The sequence below is a fragment of the Adiantum capillus-veneris genome, chromosome 27 (genome assembly GCF_014529385.1).
Source record: "Adiantum capillus-veneris isolate H3 chromosome 27, ASM1452938v2, whole genome shotgun sequence".
NCBI classification, from domain to species: Eukaryota; Viridiplantae; Streptophyta; class Polypodiopsida; order Polypodiales; family Pteridaceae; genus Adiantum; species Adiantum capillus-veneris.
In genome coordinates, this window is record NC_140957.1 from 51,737,947 (window position 1) to 51,753,476 (window position 15,530).

The 15,530-nt window shown below is 42.8% G+C and overlaps 2 protein-coding genes across 2 annotated transcripts in view; one reads left to right on the plus strand and one right to left on the minus strand.

Annotated features, from left to right (window-relative positions):
- The first annotated feature begins 2,402 nt into the window (after positions 1 to 2,402).
- LOC147421969 (uncharacterized) lies at positions 2,403 to 5,385 on the plus strand. Its single transcript, XM_086502801.1, has 3 exons — positions 2,403 to 3,945; positions 4,093 to 4,262; positions 4,341 to 5,385. Exons 1-3 carry the CDS (start codon positions 2,505 to 2,507, stop codon positions 5,043 to 5,045), a joined length of 2,316 nt encoding a protein of 771 aa, XP_086358927.1. The 5' UTR covers positions 2,403 to 2,504; the 3' UTR covers positions 5,046 to 5,385.
- A 4,249-nt stretch (positions 5,386 to 9,634) lies between these two features.
- LOC147421970 (putative ribosomal large subunit pseudouridine synthase SVR1, chloroplastic) overlaps positions 9,635 to 15,530 on the minus strand; it is a 106,300-nt gene continuing 100,404 nt past the window's right edge. Inside the window, exons 9-10 of the mRNA XM_086502620.1 lie at positions 11,852 to 11,907; positions 9,635 to 10,174 (exon numbers count right to left, since the gene is read on the minus strand). Coding sequence (XP_086358746.1) covers positions 10,048 to 10,174; positions 11,852 to 11,907 — 183 coding nt within the window. The 3' untranslated portion in view covers positions 9,635 to 10,047. The remainder of the gene's footprint in view (positions 10,175 to 11,851; positions 11,908 to 15,530) is intronic.

Genomic DNA, 15,530 nt, shown 5'->3' on the forward strand with positions numbered 1-15,530 from the left:
CTTGGCCTATCAACCACAAACGGATGGGCAAAGCGAAATAGCAAACCTTACGATTCTAGGTCTACTAAAAACCTATGTTACGAAATTAGATCAACGCTCACAATGGGAGAAGTACCTACCCTTGTAGAGTATGTATACAACAACACTGTACATACTTCTATCAGAAAGGCACCTTTTGATGTCATAGAGGGAAGATCTAAAAGTCCCTTGCTACTTAAAGTACATGGGAAGATCTTCGTTGCTGATGAGTATAGCCGAGATTTGCAAGAATCATTTTAAAAGATCAAAGAGGCTCTATCCATCTCACAGCAAAGACAAAAGGCTAATGCTGACAAGCACAAAAGAGCCTCAACCTTTAAGGAAAATGATTGGGTCTTGCTAAAATTCCCCAAAGCTCGTCTAAGGCAAAAAACTATGGGCCACCAAAAGTATATTATGCTAAGCTAGCAAAAAGATATTATGGTCCTTTCAGATCCTTAAACCAATGAATGAGATGGTCTATCAACTAAAGTTGCCCACTCATTGGCTCATACACGATGCTTTTAATGTGAGCCTACTTAAGCCTTACAAAGGAGAGCCACCAAGAGAACCAATAATTGAGAACCCTCCGAAGATCGAAGATCAAGAAGAGGTGCTCCAACCCGAATCCATCCTTCGACATGAAGACAAGGTACTAAGACATGCTAAGATTATTCAATGATGTCTTATTAAATCAAGTAATTATCCTTTTGAAGATGCTAGATGGATGCTAGGAACACAACTTAAGGATAATAGGAACCTTGGCAATGCTTACAATGCACATTAGAGTAAGCAAATGTAAATGCCTTTTAAATAAACAATGTTTTTGTCTTATAAGACTAGTTCTCCTTTTATTGTGCACAAATTTAAGTAGTATACATGCTTAGAATCATGCTTGTGATGACGACGTCTCCCAAACACCAAGTAGAATTTGTCACTCTACTCTGGGAGTATGATATGGACTAAAGATCAGACATGCTTGCGGCAGTTGAGTCTCTCAAACACCAAATGAATTAGTCATCCGTTCTAGAATGATGTCGTAGAGTAAAAAGGGATCCTCTACTCGCTAAGAAACATAGACTAATAACTAGGGCTTTACCTTCTCTACCTATGATTTTAAGAGAGAGGTAATATCATATAATACATAACTTGACCAAATGATTTTCTCATGTTAAACTGATCATTTAATATGAGAAGATAAAAGGGAAACAAGAGCTAGAACATAGATATGTTTTGTTAGACCTACCTCAGCACAAGGGCCAAAAAGACAGATGGTTACATCTCAAAAGGGGCTCAAAAGGAGATGGTCTATTGAAGAACAATGTGCAGATAATGGAGCTTAAAAGACCTTAGGGTTAGTTTCATTAAAGATATCCAAAGGCTAGTGCTAAAAGTCCTTAGACCTAAGACCTTTAGGTACTTTAGACCTTAGGCAAGCTAGACATGTGCTTGAGGTGTTCAAGTCAAACATGATACCTACAAAGGAGGGGGCGAGCCCTAAAGGTAGGGAATGAGCTAAAACACACTCCCACACTCTCAAGAGCCACCCTTTCCACAAGAGGCATAAAGGACACATGTCAAGCCCCTAGCCATGTTGGCCTCATAGTGTGCGTGAATCCTATTGGATGGCCTTTAGGGAGGTTCATTGAGAATTTAGATTCAATTAAATAATTGATCAAGCTCTCTATCTCAAAAGGGGAAAGGAGGAAACTTGTCTAAATGCTACCTCTATTGCTAGTTATGACCAAAGTCTATGATTGGCTAGGCCTTGGCGTGGGCCAATAGGGTGCAAGCTAGTGCTAAGGGAGAGGGGGGTCGGCCAAAGCAAGATGGGAGCCTCTTTTTTGAGCATACACTCCCACACACTCACACATTCTCTCATGTGTTGAGCAAGAACTCCATCTACTTCTCCAAGCTTGAGAAGTAGAGAGCCTACACCAACACCTATTGGCTATGGAATGCAAATCCAACCAAGAGTCAAGCTTCAAAGCAATGCTTATCATCTTTTTCATCTCCATTAGTATGCTATGCTATTAGCGATATTGATGGGCATTATGTTCTGTAAGTTGCAGTCAGCTTGGCGTTAATTCCTTATGAGTTCGATAGATTGTAATGGATGAAAATTTACTTGGTTGTCTTGAAATAATTTTGCACAATGTGCCAGAGGTTGCTCTTTTTGTGACTTAAATCTTAGCCGTCAACGAAGGTTGCTCCTTTTGTGACTTAAATCTTAGCCGTCAATGAAGTGCCCACATTATATGCTTTTCAGCCTAAACCTCTGCATTCGTATCCTCCGTGGGTCTCCTGTATTTGTATCTCAAATCTTTATTTATCCTCTAATTTTTTTTTTTGCTTTAGTGATAGCAAGAGCCAACCAGTCTTTGAGGGTTAGGCAGAAGTTCTGTCTGAACTTATTAGGGTTAGAGAGTCCAACGAGAGGGGGGAATGCTCAACCCCCCCCCTCACATTCGTTCTTTCTCCAAACTATGGAGACCGAGACCATGTCCAGCGTTTTAGCTTCTGTATCAACCCGGAAGGAGAAAGCTGCCAAGGCCATGGCTGCCCTTCACAGCCATCGGAACCTCATCGGTGCCTGCATCACGGATTGGGAGAACCTGGAGCGAAGCTTCGGCATCACCGAACGTGCCTTGCAGCAGAAGTTCAAAGAGCTCGCTGAACGTGAGACCGAGTACGATGCCAAGATTCAGGAGCTCCGAGCTGCCCTTCAAAAGAGGGAAGAGTCCATTGCTGGCCGTGAGGAAGCTTCACTTGCACGCGTCAAAGAACAGAAAGATACAGCCATTGCTGCGATTTCTGAGGAAAGGCGCAAGCTGGAAGAGGAGCGGGCGAAGTGGAGAGTAGAGAAGGGAATTCCTGATGAAGAGGCTGATCTGCAGAATAAAGATGAAGGTCAAGAAAAGGCATATGTTGCGAAGCCTCTCAAGGCGACAGATCGTGATACCAGTAAAGATCATAAAGACAAAGAAAAGGGAGCACAAAAGCAGGATCATTCAATTGCCAAAACTTTCAAAGACACCAAAGATGTGCCCCAGAAGAAGGGTTCTTCTGAAGGTTCTTCTTCAAGAAGTGTGCGCAATGAGACAGTGAGGAAGGATACCCTTTCAGTTGGACTTGGTGATAGAAAGAAAGCAGAAGTGCCAGGTCCACAGAAGAAAGATGTGGAAACCAAGGAAGCAATTAAAAAAGGTGATAATTTTGAGCAGACCTCTAAGAACAAGAGGAAGGATCATACTGTTGATGATACGGCTACATTAAAACGTAGAAAAGAGGCATCAGAATTTGCTACCAATGCTAGTGCAGAATGTGAAAAGGGGGGCATGGTGAAGAGTGCACCCTCCTTGGAAGAAGCCATCAAGATGGTAAAGCTTGCAGCAGAGCCTCCGCCACCCATGCAGATAAAACAACTTGTTGAGAAGCTGGATTATGAGGGGCTCAAAGAGTTTTTTATTCACAATAGGAAGGACCTTCAGAAGCTCCGACCTGACTTGCAGGCTGCCCTTCAGGCTTCAAGCGACCCATGTCGATTGTCGCTGAAGATTCTTGAGTTGTCGGAAGGTGTCAACAAAGTCTCTGCTAGCAACAAATGTGGGCATTCGTGCATTCTTCTTTTAGAGTGTCTCTCTCAAGTAGTAGCGGATCCTGTTTTAGGAGTGGATTTTCCCGTTGTACCTTCAGATATAAAGGAGACCGCCAGAAGTGTAGCTAGGCGCTGGAAGTCTTTGCTGGAGAGGCATCCCCAGGATAATTATGCTTTGTCCTCGCATCTTTTCTTGCAGCTTCTTGCCACTTTTGGTATAGGAACAGACTATACCATGGAAGACTTGCTAAGTTCTGTTGTCTTTATGTCTCGACGTGGGGTTGGCCCGGCATTGTGCAGGACACTAGGGCTTACAGAGAGGATACCAGGTTTGTTAACAAGACATGTTGAATGTATTTACGTGTTTGTGCCTCCTGCTTTTTTTTGTGGGAGTAAATGCAAAGGGCTAGACCCCTCGCCTCCTTCATCAACCTTGTATTGTTTCCTTTATATTGTTTTTCTCTTTATTTATGCAGTTGTTGTGGACAGACTTATAAAAGAGGGTAAGCAGATAGATGCTATTGGCTATGCATCCGTGTTTGGCCTTCTTGACAGGTATAACCCAGGAACCTTGTTCAGATCCTATCTAGAAGATTCCCAGAAAACTTTTGATGCAGACAAGATAGCGATAACGGGGGGCAATGTGGTACGTTTCGCCCCTTCCTCGATGTGATCGCATCTTGAAGGCCTCTTTACTCATGTTGTGGAGTCTTTATTTGTACAGGGTGAACTGTATACGAAGCAGATCGCAGCTTTAAAGAATGCAATCAAAGTGTTAGAGGATTACAAACTGGATTCTAGGCTTCCTTTGGAGGATTTGCGCAATCGAGTATCTGCATTGAAACAAGAACGAGCCGCAATCAAGAAGTCAGCCACAAATGGTAAACAAGAAAACCAATCTGATAAGGCCCCCAACGAAAGCGAATCTGGGAGACTAAATGGTAACAGACGTGATGAAGCAATTACTCGACCAGGCTTTGAGCCTGCACATGAAATGCACAAAGGCTATATCAGTTCGTTAGAGCGAGGTCATTACGTTCCGACTGATTTGGGACGCAAGGTGGACTACACACCCACCGATATTGGAAAGCCTCTCTTCCCCCCATATGGTGTAGACAGGCTCAACAGGATGCCTGACTCTACATATGAAGGGTACGGAGTGGGAAGTAGAAGCCCAGTTTCACTGTCTAAGTCAAACCCTTATGGACAACGGGATGGGATTGGATCTTATTCCAGGGGTCCTGCCTCAAATCTGCCTGGTGCTGGTATTCACCCTTACAGCGGGATGCCCAGAGATGATGCCGAGAGGCTTTTGGCTGCTTCCCGGAGCAGATTACCTTACACTGAAATTCATGGACCAAGCAGCAATTATCATCTAGGCAGTGGTGTACCTTCCTCTTCTAGTTACCTGCCGTACTATTTGCGCTGAACATTTCAAGAGCAACCAAATGATGACAGCTTGGATCTATTGAAGCGCTTGTGTCTATCTTGGTGGCAGGAGGCTAAGGCATTTTTTTCGCAACAATCTCTATTCAAGGGTCACTTCTCGGCTAGAATTGGGTGAAAGTCTAGCAATTTTGACTTTCTGATGGTGCCAATTTAACATGACGTGTGTAAGTACTGCGCAGATCCGAGGCATTATTGCTACTTTCCTGTATGGGGTTTTTCTCACAGAACACAAATGGCAGACATGTTAATGATCAGCTGAGCTTTTACCTGGACTGCTTGTAACTTTGTTGTGGTGAGAGAAACATCTTAGCACTGCCCAATATTTGTTGTGTTTTTATTTTTACTTTTCATTTACCTGTTTTAACTTCAGTTTCTGGCTGGTTCTGGTCATAGGAGTAAACAAGCAGCAGAATCCATGCTAGGACCAACTTTGGTTGCTTTGTAATGTGTTAGTACCTTCAGATAGGTTGGTCAGGTATGTATGCTCAGCAGAGTCGAGGCTAGTGCTCAGTTCATGGGCTTCAACTGTGGAGGGGGGCATCATGACTTAAGGGAGCAGAGGGATTTTTTAGCTTCTCGAATTTGAAGTGCGATGGAGTGATGAATGGTTTCGTAATGGGTTGTAACCTTTTCCAAGACTAAGACATTTTGGTTGTTCGTTTTTCTGTGATCCTTGATTTTGAAGAGAGATGGACTGAAGTATGTTTTGTAATGGGTCATAGCCTTTACCAAGATTAAGGCATTGTGGTAGTGTGTTAGCAACCTTGGCAGAGAAAGACAGCTGTTGAGCAAGGGTTATGCAGTCACATGTAGTTGAGGCTCGCGTGGAGCCTATACTTGCCGTGCTTTGCTCATAATATGTGGTTGTATTACTGGCTGCCAATGCCAGTAATACTGTGGAGCCTATACTTGCCAGCTTTGCTTATAATCTGTGCCGCATGGATTTTGTGCAGGCTTCAAGTGTATGCCTTAGGTGGTGTATGGAAGGCCTGGTAACTCTGTTATTTTGCTGTTGAGTGCCGTTTATATCTAGTATATAAGGTTTTCTTTGAAATGTAACCTCCTTGTGAGTCAGCTCATCTTGTTTCTACTCTCAAGTATCAACTTGGTCAGGTTTACATTCTGTAAACTCTCCCTCTCCCTTATACTGAGTTGCGATGTTCACCCATGATCTGGTTACAAATGGATTCTTTCGTGCTGTCCTCCCCCCCCCCCCCCCCCCCCCCCCCCCCCCCCCCCCCCGGTACCCCCCCAGGAAGGGATATATGTCTTTACACAATCAATTTTGATTATCAAATGCCATGTTGACGCTTATTCCTGTTGTTTGTCCTCATCTACTGCAAGTCGGGATTGGTGTTCTTGTTGGTTTCGAACCTTGACTTGTTCTCCTTGGTTTTACCACCAAATGTGAAGGGAAGTTGTAACTATGAAGGCCATGAACACACAAGATAGTGAGTTCTATCTGCTGTTGGTATTTTCCAGTTTCTAGTTAATCCAGCAAGAAAGATTTGGTAGCTCATTGGATTGCCTTAGAAATGATAGTTAAGGAAAACTTAATGTGCAAGTACACTGTTTGTATGGCCTTAGAATTGTTATACAGATGATTACAGAATATTGAGAGTGATTTGTAGTATATATATCCAACAGATGGTTTCATTATGAAAACAAGGTCAAGATGGCTTTTCCTCTTGGTTAAAATGGGTCCGTAAACTTTCCAAATGACCAAAAGGTTTGAAGAAGCAATTTTTAAATCACTAGTTAATTGAAATGAAGTTTCAGAATACCGAACAGAAGTGTATTTAAGGAAATACGAAGTTGAGAACAGCATAAATCATTAGTTAGTTGAAAATGCCTAACAAACAAAAATGTGAAATACGAAGTTGAGAATTACATAACATGACATCCCCACCTACAAACAAAGCCATTCTCAGCCATCATCCTTACCTTTCATGCGTGTGACTACTACCTGAGGTGATTTGGCATGGTGGTGGTTGTGGCTCACTTTGGATTGAATCCTTCCGGGGAAATTTGCCCCAAGAAACCATGGCTTATAGAATGAATATAGAAACGAGTCTTAAGAAAGATGGTGCCTTCTTGTGCTCAATAGAATGGAATATCAAATTGAGTCCCAAGTAAAATGGTCCCTTTTTTGTCCATGGCTTAGAAAATGGAATATAGAAATGAGCCCCAAGAAAGATGGCGTCTTTTCTGTGCTCAATCAAATGGTCTCCTTTGTCTACTACAACCAAGGGTGGAGTAAATGTATCCCCTACCCTTGCAATCTTGGCTTGATCATCAGTAGACATGCATCCTTTTTACATATTCTAACTACATGGTCTTTGTGAATCGGACACAAGATACTTTTGAAAAGAATGCAAGTGTGTTTTCCTAATTCGAAAGTAAAACATTCAAATGGGCGGGGGAATGTATGAATGGCGTAAGCAAGCATTAGAAAAGCTCCACATTACCATTCCTCACAATGAGAAATGAAGCTGAGAAATAAAAAACCATTTAATCCACCCATCCAACAACAAAGATTTGAATGTATGAATGGCGTAAGCAAGCATTAGAAAAGCTCCACATTACCATTCCTCACAATGAGAAATGAAGCTGAGAAATAAAAAACCATTTAATCCACCCATCCAACAACAAAGATGGTGATGTTTACGCACAACCACCTTTGCATTGGAAATCAAGTCCATGTTTTCGAGGGTCACCTGACTTCTATAGAGTTGCCTAAATGCATTGCATATCATTCTCTTTCGATGTATTAATAATCTAAGCTACTGATTCAACATGTCACCAAGCCTTAGCATAAATTACACCATTTATCTATTGAGGATGAATGTGCATTAAGAAATCAAGGAGTAAAACCCAAGTAATAATCTAAGCTACTGATTCAACATGTCACCAAGCCTTAGCATCAATTACACCATTTATCTATTGAGGATGAATGTGCATTAAGAAATCAAGGAGTAAAACCCAAGAAACCATGGCTTATAGAATGAATATAGAAACGAGTCTTAAGAAAGATGGTGCCTTCTTGTGCTCAATAGAATGGAATATCAAATTGAGTCCCAAGTAAAATGGTCCCTTTTTTGTCCATGGCTTAGAAAATGGAATATAGAAATGAGCCCCAAGAAAGATGGCGTCTTTTCTGTGCTCAATCAAATGGTCTCCTTTGTCTACTACAACCAAGGGTGGAGTAAATGTATCCCCTACCCTTGCAATCTTGGCTTGATCAACAGTAGACATGCATCCTTTTTACATATTCTAACTACATGGTCTTTGTGAATCGGACACAAGATACTTTTGAAAAGAATGCAAGTGTGTTTTCCTAATTCGAAAGTAAAACATTCAAATGGGCGGGGGAATGTATGAATGGCGTAAGCAAGCATTAGAAAAGCTCCACATTACCATTCCTCACAATGAGAAATGAAGCTGAGAAATAAAAAACCATTTAATCCACCCATCCAACAACAAAGATTTGAATGTATGAATGGCGTAAGCAAGCATTAGAAAAGCTCCACATTACCATTCCTCACAATGAGAAATGAAGCTGAGAAATAAAAAACCATTTAATCCACCCATCCAACAACAAAGATGGTGATGTTTACGCACAACCACCTTTGCATTGGAAGTACCTTGCATGGGGACAAAGTGCTTTAAGGCACATACATTACTATTATCAAGTCCATGTTTTCGAGGGTCACCTGACTTCTATAGAGTTGCCTAAATGCATTGCATATCATTCTCTTTCGATGTATTAATAATCTAAGCTACTGATTCAACATGTCACCAAGCCTTAGCATCAATTACACCATTTATCTATTGAGGATGAATGTGCATTAAGAAATCAAGGAGTAAAACCCAAGACTGTTGGTTAAAGCTATACCTCATTGTAATAGAGATACATCTCTTTTTCTATTTAAAAATATCACCGAATGTTGTATCGCTGCATTTGCAATAGGAGAGATGATTGGGAAGAGAGAACAAAAGGAAAACAGATGTTGAACTCATAGCTCTTAAAATAGATGGCTTTCCTCTTTCATTGTTAATGTGAGATACCACCACAAAAAGAAAAAAGTAACTTCTGAAAGCTCTTGATTGGGGACACACATCTTCCATGTCCACGTAGATGCATCAGCTTATGTTGGATACATTTTCGCATAGTCTAGAGAGAACAACATGGATTTCGCATTTGCTACTCTAGCAAACAACTGAATAGTGCAAAAAAGAATTACACTACCACAAAAATAGAAGGGTTAGGAATGGTCTATGCTGTAAAGAGTTTCAGACAATACCTTTTTGCGAACAAGTTTGTGTTCTTTGTGAATCATCAAGCATTGCTATACTTAGTAAGCAAACCGTGCAATATATGGCATATTGTTCGATTGTTTATCATATTGCTTGAGTTTGATTTTACCGTGGTTTGATAGTAAGACTACTTTCTTTGTGATTGCCATAAATGACCTAAGAGGAACCAATTAAGGCAAATAGCCAATGGTGCAAGCAAAACGATGGCAAGCACTTGAACATCAAAACACTAAGTTGTAGCGAGAAAAGAAATACCTCTTGGACCAAAAAATTTCTAGAAAATTAGAGAAATACCATTTACATTTCTATCGTAATGATCGCCTTGGCCTTGATCATTCTAGCAATCATTTATAGAAAAAACATACAAACTTTTTAGTATAAAGATGGTAAAACAAAGCGCTCTTGATGATATAGTCAAAAGAAAAGGATTTGAAGCTAAGATCACTTCCTCTTCTTGAGAGCATCCCTATCATTTAGTGGACTCACCTATGATTGCCATGTATTTTCAACACGATACAAAGCTCATTTGGTTCACAAAGTTTTTTAGTTCACAAATTTACGTTCTTTTTAGTGAAGTAGGGTTTGGAAAAAGTGTCTCAGCTTATAGTCATGTTGCATGCGTGCCCATAAGGATTATAACACACAAGAAGACTCGACCACTCCGCTCAGGCGGAGCCTATCTTCAAAACATCGGAACGTTGTCTTTCTTGCTTCGCTTCATCCATCTTGGGCTGGCCCATCAGCTGGGCATTTCTCATGTTCGCCTCTGTTAAAAGCAGGTGCTTTCCTATCCTGTTCAATCATGAAAAACTCTCTCAAATTCTCTCCAGTGCAGACAAACCATACAATGGCAACATGATATTTCTATTGTACATTGAAGTATATTGGAGACATATCAAAAACTCATTATTTCATTTCTAGAAGACCACCCGAGCATGATCACTGCCTACAGTACTGATGAATGTTGAGTTGGTAGACCTGAAGGATGACAAAGATGGAGATGACTAAGGTTCAAAATCCATTTCAAACTTCGCTGTGCAAGATTATGTCTCATCCTGAGTTGATAAGCAAAGTTGATAAGCAATCTAATCCCCTGCTACAGGACTATGAGAAAAGATATACCATGGAAGTTGATCATTAGATCTAGATCATTGTGCAGCTGAGTAGTGCCATTCAGAGCATGTTGTACATCCATTGCATATAGTTTTGCATTGAGTCTCATAGGATAGATAGCTCCATCCCTCGCTCCCTCGCAGTCTGCATTTTACCAGCTATTTTTCCATATCCATCAAAACTCATCACATGAGGACACTATTGTTGTATTTTCATATCCAAAGGACCTACACACTTGTAGATGGATGGACTAGCTGAGCTGAGCTGAGCTGGAGCTGGACCACAAGAGTGGACCCAAATCCGAGCCAGCAAGCGCGGCACAAATCACACAGCATGTCTGTACGGTGTGATCATGTCATATGGCTGGATGAGGGCTGCATTTTGGCCAGTCATGAAATTGTTGACTTTTGCAGAGCTTTGGGGCGCCAGATTCTGACGGCAATTGCTTTTCAGGTCAAGTGCTTTTAAATATGTGGCCTTGGGAGCTCTCTGCATATCAGTGTATGGTTGCGGATTGGTCGAGCGACTTTCCAACAGTTGTATCTGTTCAAGATCAATTAATAAAAGACTGCAAAGGAAGCCTACCTTAGGGACCACAGCATCTGAGAGACGAACTCCGCCCAACTGTGTCTCGTCTCCAGTTTTTCAGTTTTCTTTCAGTTTCAGTACTTGCTGTTTCAGATCAGTTCGTGGTGTGTTTGTCTGTTTCACCACCGTGTCAGTGATTTGCTAATCACAACCTGTCTCACAGGCTAGTTTTCTAGGGCCTTTCTTTCTCTCTCATACATCAAGCAGTCCTCACCATCTCAACTCTGCCCATGAATTTCATCTACATATGAAGAAATATGTGGAATGTAGAGCATGCTCAAATACCTATAACATATGGGAAAAGGATGTATAGCACATAAGACTGGAAAGTTGGTGGTAATAACTGGAGGCTAGCACCACCCACATACAACTTTGACACAAGAATCACTATGCAAAGGCATTTTTCCGTAATTAAATGTCTTTAACACGCTATTGTTGACCATTTGACCATGTGCATGTGTATAATTTCCGAGTTCCCACAATTGTCCTCTTGGTTTTAGCACTTGGAAGAAGAATCAACCTTAGTTACTCTAGGGACACAGAACCAAACTGTATTCACAATCCTATTGTTGTGATCCCAACCACACATACAAAAGTAACAACATTTACAAACGTCGCATTCTTGCTTACGTATGACTGATTGCACATTTTACAGCTGTGGACAATTGGTCTTACTACTATCATCCACATGGAGACAAAAGAGCCCCTTTAGAATTTCCATTAGTGATGCAGCCGACATCCAATCACACATTTTTTAGAAATACGTACCCCAATGTACGAGGAAGTCGATAGTTCCCAATGCGCACACGTTTCAGACCTTGAACCTGCAATATATCAACAAAAGAGAGATTATAAAGCTCAGAGAAAGTAAATTTCTTTATGCATAAGTGTATCTACATTGTAACAGAAGTCTAAACTTAACTACGAGAGGGGCTAGAACACTAGCAGAACACATGCAAACACGACACACAAGAACTATAGAAGAAAGAAGACAATGAATCAAGAATGATTCAGTTTATACTGTCACGCACCAACGGATATGAATATAGGAACATCTTGAGATAAGGCATGGGTCCGCCCATGGGAACAGACCTCTAACTGTGAGCTTGGAAAGTGATGCACTACTATGCATCTCTGAATCATTAATGCCCAGGCTTCCTCCGGTGTCGGGGGAATTTTATGTTCACGAGTTGAGCCGGGTTAGCACCGGGCTGCTAGCACACTGTGGGAACTGGAGAGCGAAAGATGCACAACACAAGAGAATATAGCACAAAAGAACACCTTGTACACCTTGAATTGAATTACTTAAATGAACTAAAATCTGAATACAAAAAAAAACTTGATCACAATAGGCACCAAGTGCTTTTGAACCCGCCGAGACTATGAGCGGAAGTGCGAATGCCAAAACTGTATGGCCTCAATGCCCTTCCCTTGCTATTCTTGACCACTTTCATAAGCACCAACTTAGCCTTCTGCTTTTAACAGCCCGTCAAACTCTGTTTGCGTTGCTTCTAAGATGCTTTGTAAAGCTGAGAACCAGCATGGGAATCACCTTTTAAATTTGTTTTTTAAGTGTTAAGAGACTGTTCAAAGTCTTAAAAAAAAGAAAAACAAATAACGCTGCATCATGTTTTACTCGTCGTCGGCGGCCCTAAACAGTAGCAAATCAATGCCCTGCAACTCGGTCAACTTTTCCCCTGCTTATTGGCGTTTTCGTCTGCCTTGGACTCATTTCAAAGCCCTTTTAACTCCATCCCAATCTCCTCTGCAGACCAACTTTGTTCCCCTTGCTACGTCTCTGCTCGGGACATTCATGCTCCTGTGCTAGACAATCAGCTCGTCCTTGCTCCCCACTGCAGGCCGCCCTTATTGTTTCCTTTTCCACTCATCACCACCACTGGGTTTCACGTCTATAGACCAGCGCCGAGAATCTCCTCCAGATCCCTTCTATGCTTCAAGATCGTCCCCGGCAACTCGGCCTCCTTAACTACCAGCACTCCTCCTCGGATCTGCGCTACAAACAGCACACTTCCTCAATCGCTCGCTCAGCCTCAGCCGCTCGACACCTTCCAAGAAATATTCTGTGCTCGGCTTGTCTCGGCTGCCTTTAGCTGTCCAACCGACTCTACAGAAGGCTTACCTCCTGCTGCTCTCGTTTGACAGCACAACCAAGACACCAGCTCGTCGCAGCCACCATGATCCCCTGCTTTATTTGTAGCACGACCTCCTACAGATGCCGCTTTTTCTGTCTCCTCTGAGAGCCTTCCCCAAACTTGCTTGTGGACGTTATTTATACCCCCCCCACTGCTGCAAGCTTTTCTTCTCCCGTTTTTTATTCGCTGCTTAGGTTTTTATTAATAGCCTTGTTTTTCCCAGGCGGCCATTCACACACACCTTGGCCCCTTGACCCAAACTCCCCATCAACTTGTGAGTGCGTGAATGCGCTGCGTGTGCGGAGAGTGAAAAGGGGAGAGAGAAAGAGTACACAAGATGTGGGTGGAGCTCCCAAATCTCACTGTATGAGCACAATGTGAGAAAGAGTGAAAGCTCCTTATTCTTTGTATGTATAAAGAATAAGGGGATAAATGTGGGCGGCCAGACTGGAGCAGGCTACAGTGTCACTTTCACAGGACAGTTAGTACAGTTTGGAATTTACAGTTGGTCTTTGGTTGGTCGGTTCACACTGGACGGACTCGCTGGGCAGTGACACATAGTGACACGTGGCAGTGGCCATGTCACCACCACCACTCAGTGGAGATAGACTCATTTACGAGCCGTTGGTGGCTCTTTATGATTGTATATATGAGTAGTAGTGGTTTGGTCATCGGGATCTTTACATAGTCGTTTAGAGTGAGTCTATACACAGAGCACATCTTCACCATCTCTGCACATTTGAGCCTCGACACCCCATTGTACCTGAGAGTCCTGCGCTGGAGTTGAGTGTGCTGCCACGCCAGAGTCTGTATCAGTTCTTTGAGATAGTCGAGTCATTTGTTGTGGTCTATTGTTGTTGTTGTTGCTGTTGTGTGTCTGCGAGCTCAGTTGTTGTCTATTGTTTCCCTTCTTTTCAGTCTGTTTGAGTGATATTGTCACGCACATTGCACTGAGGACCACCCACAGAGCACAATACATTATCTGCGCTACAGGTGCTCTCATTTTGGCGATCACGGTGGGACCTCAACTGAAATCTCACTCTGTGAGGTACAAATCTTGAAGCTAGTTGGGTCTATCTAGCTTCGCCTACCTTGCCTAGCTTCGCCTCCCTTGCCTTGCATTGTTCTCCTCTCGCCTAGTCCAACTGGTCTAGTCCTCCTTCGCCCTAGTCATCTCTCGCCCTGGTCCAACCAGCCCTAGTTATCTCTCGCCCTAGTCCACCAGCCCTCGTCCTGGTCTAGTCCTCCTGATCTAGTCCTCCTCGACCCTCGTCTAGTCCTCCTCGTCCCTGGTCCACCCTGGTCTAGTCACTAGCCTGGTCTAGTAGACTCTAGACCAGTCTTCAGCCAGTTCAAGGTTTTCTTGCCCAAAGCTTGGTTGGATTGGTGGTCACTGCATGACACATACAAGGCGGTCAGTCGAGCGTCAAAGCACACTACTGAGCCCTCTGAAGTACTATAACAGAAGACGACCTTTGGTACCTAGTAGAAGTTCATCAACCTCATTACCTATACCTCCACATACATCACCCATTCCTTCATCCGGTTCCACATCTTCCAGATCACCTTCTCCCGTAAAGCTCTCTCCTATTCTGCTACAGCAGGCTACTGAGCAATAGGCTCAGCAAGGGGCCATGGAGCCGTTGGCTAGCGTTTTGGCTAAGGTAAACATCAAGTTCCCTACATTCAAAGGACTCTCTTCAAAAGATGCTGACGACCATGCAAGGAGGTTTGTATCTCTCTGTAGGGGTCGTGGTCTTAACAGGGAAGATGCTTATTTGGTACTCTTTCCATCCACCTTGGATGGCTTAGTAGACAAATGGTACAGCCAGTTTGCAGAGAACCATTTTGCAACCTGGGCAACCTTAAGGCAACAGTTCTGTGTAGCTTTTAGGCCCGGTGACTACCAGGAGAAGGTGTTGGATGAGTTAGCCAACATGGTGCTCCAGCCAGAGGGACTTTTGCAGAGCTTATGACTAAGACCAAGTCTCTGGTTGCCAAGCTTCCCTAGCAACCAGGTGAATTCATGGTTAAGAAGTGTGTGGAGAAGGCGCTTCCCAAAACTTCTCAGCAAAGACTCCGAGAGAGTCTTTGACCAGGCACCACTTTGGAGGAGTTCATCGCAGCTGCTACTAGGATAGAGGGGGCTAGGAAGCTGTTCAACAACTCCCCTCACATAGAGACCCCCTCTGTGTTTTTGGAAAGTCCTGCGGATCCATTGACTTCTTTGCACAGAGAACTTGAAGCCCTAAAACTACAACGCGCTCTCCAAGAAGAGAAATCAATCTCTCCAA

Excerpts from the sequence above, each read along its gene's own strand:
- LOC147421969 (XM_086502801.1), top strand. The coding sequence starts at position 2,505 with ATGGAGACCGAGACCATGTCCAGCGTTTTAGCTTCTGTATCAACCCGG. Across the intron at positions 3,946-4,092 it reads GCTTACAGAGAGGATACCAG|TTGTTGTGGACAGACTTATA; the intron begins GTTTGTTAACAA and ends TTATTTATGCAG. Across the intron at positions 4,263-4,340 it reads CGATAACGGGGGGCAATGTG|GGTGAACTGTATACGAAGCA; the intron begins GTACGTTTCGCC and ends TTATTTGTACAG.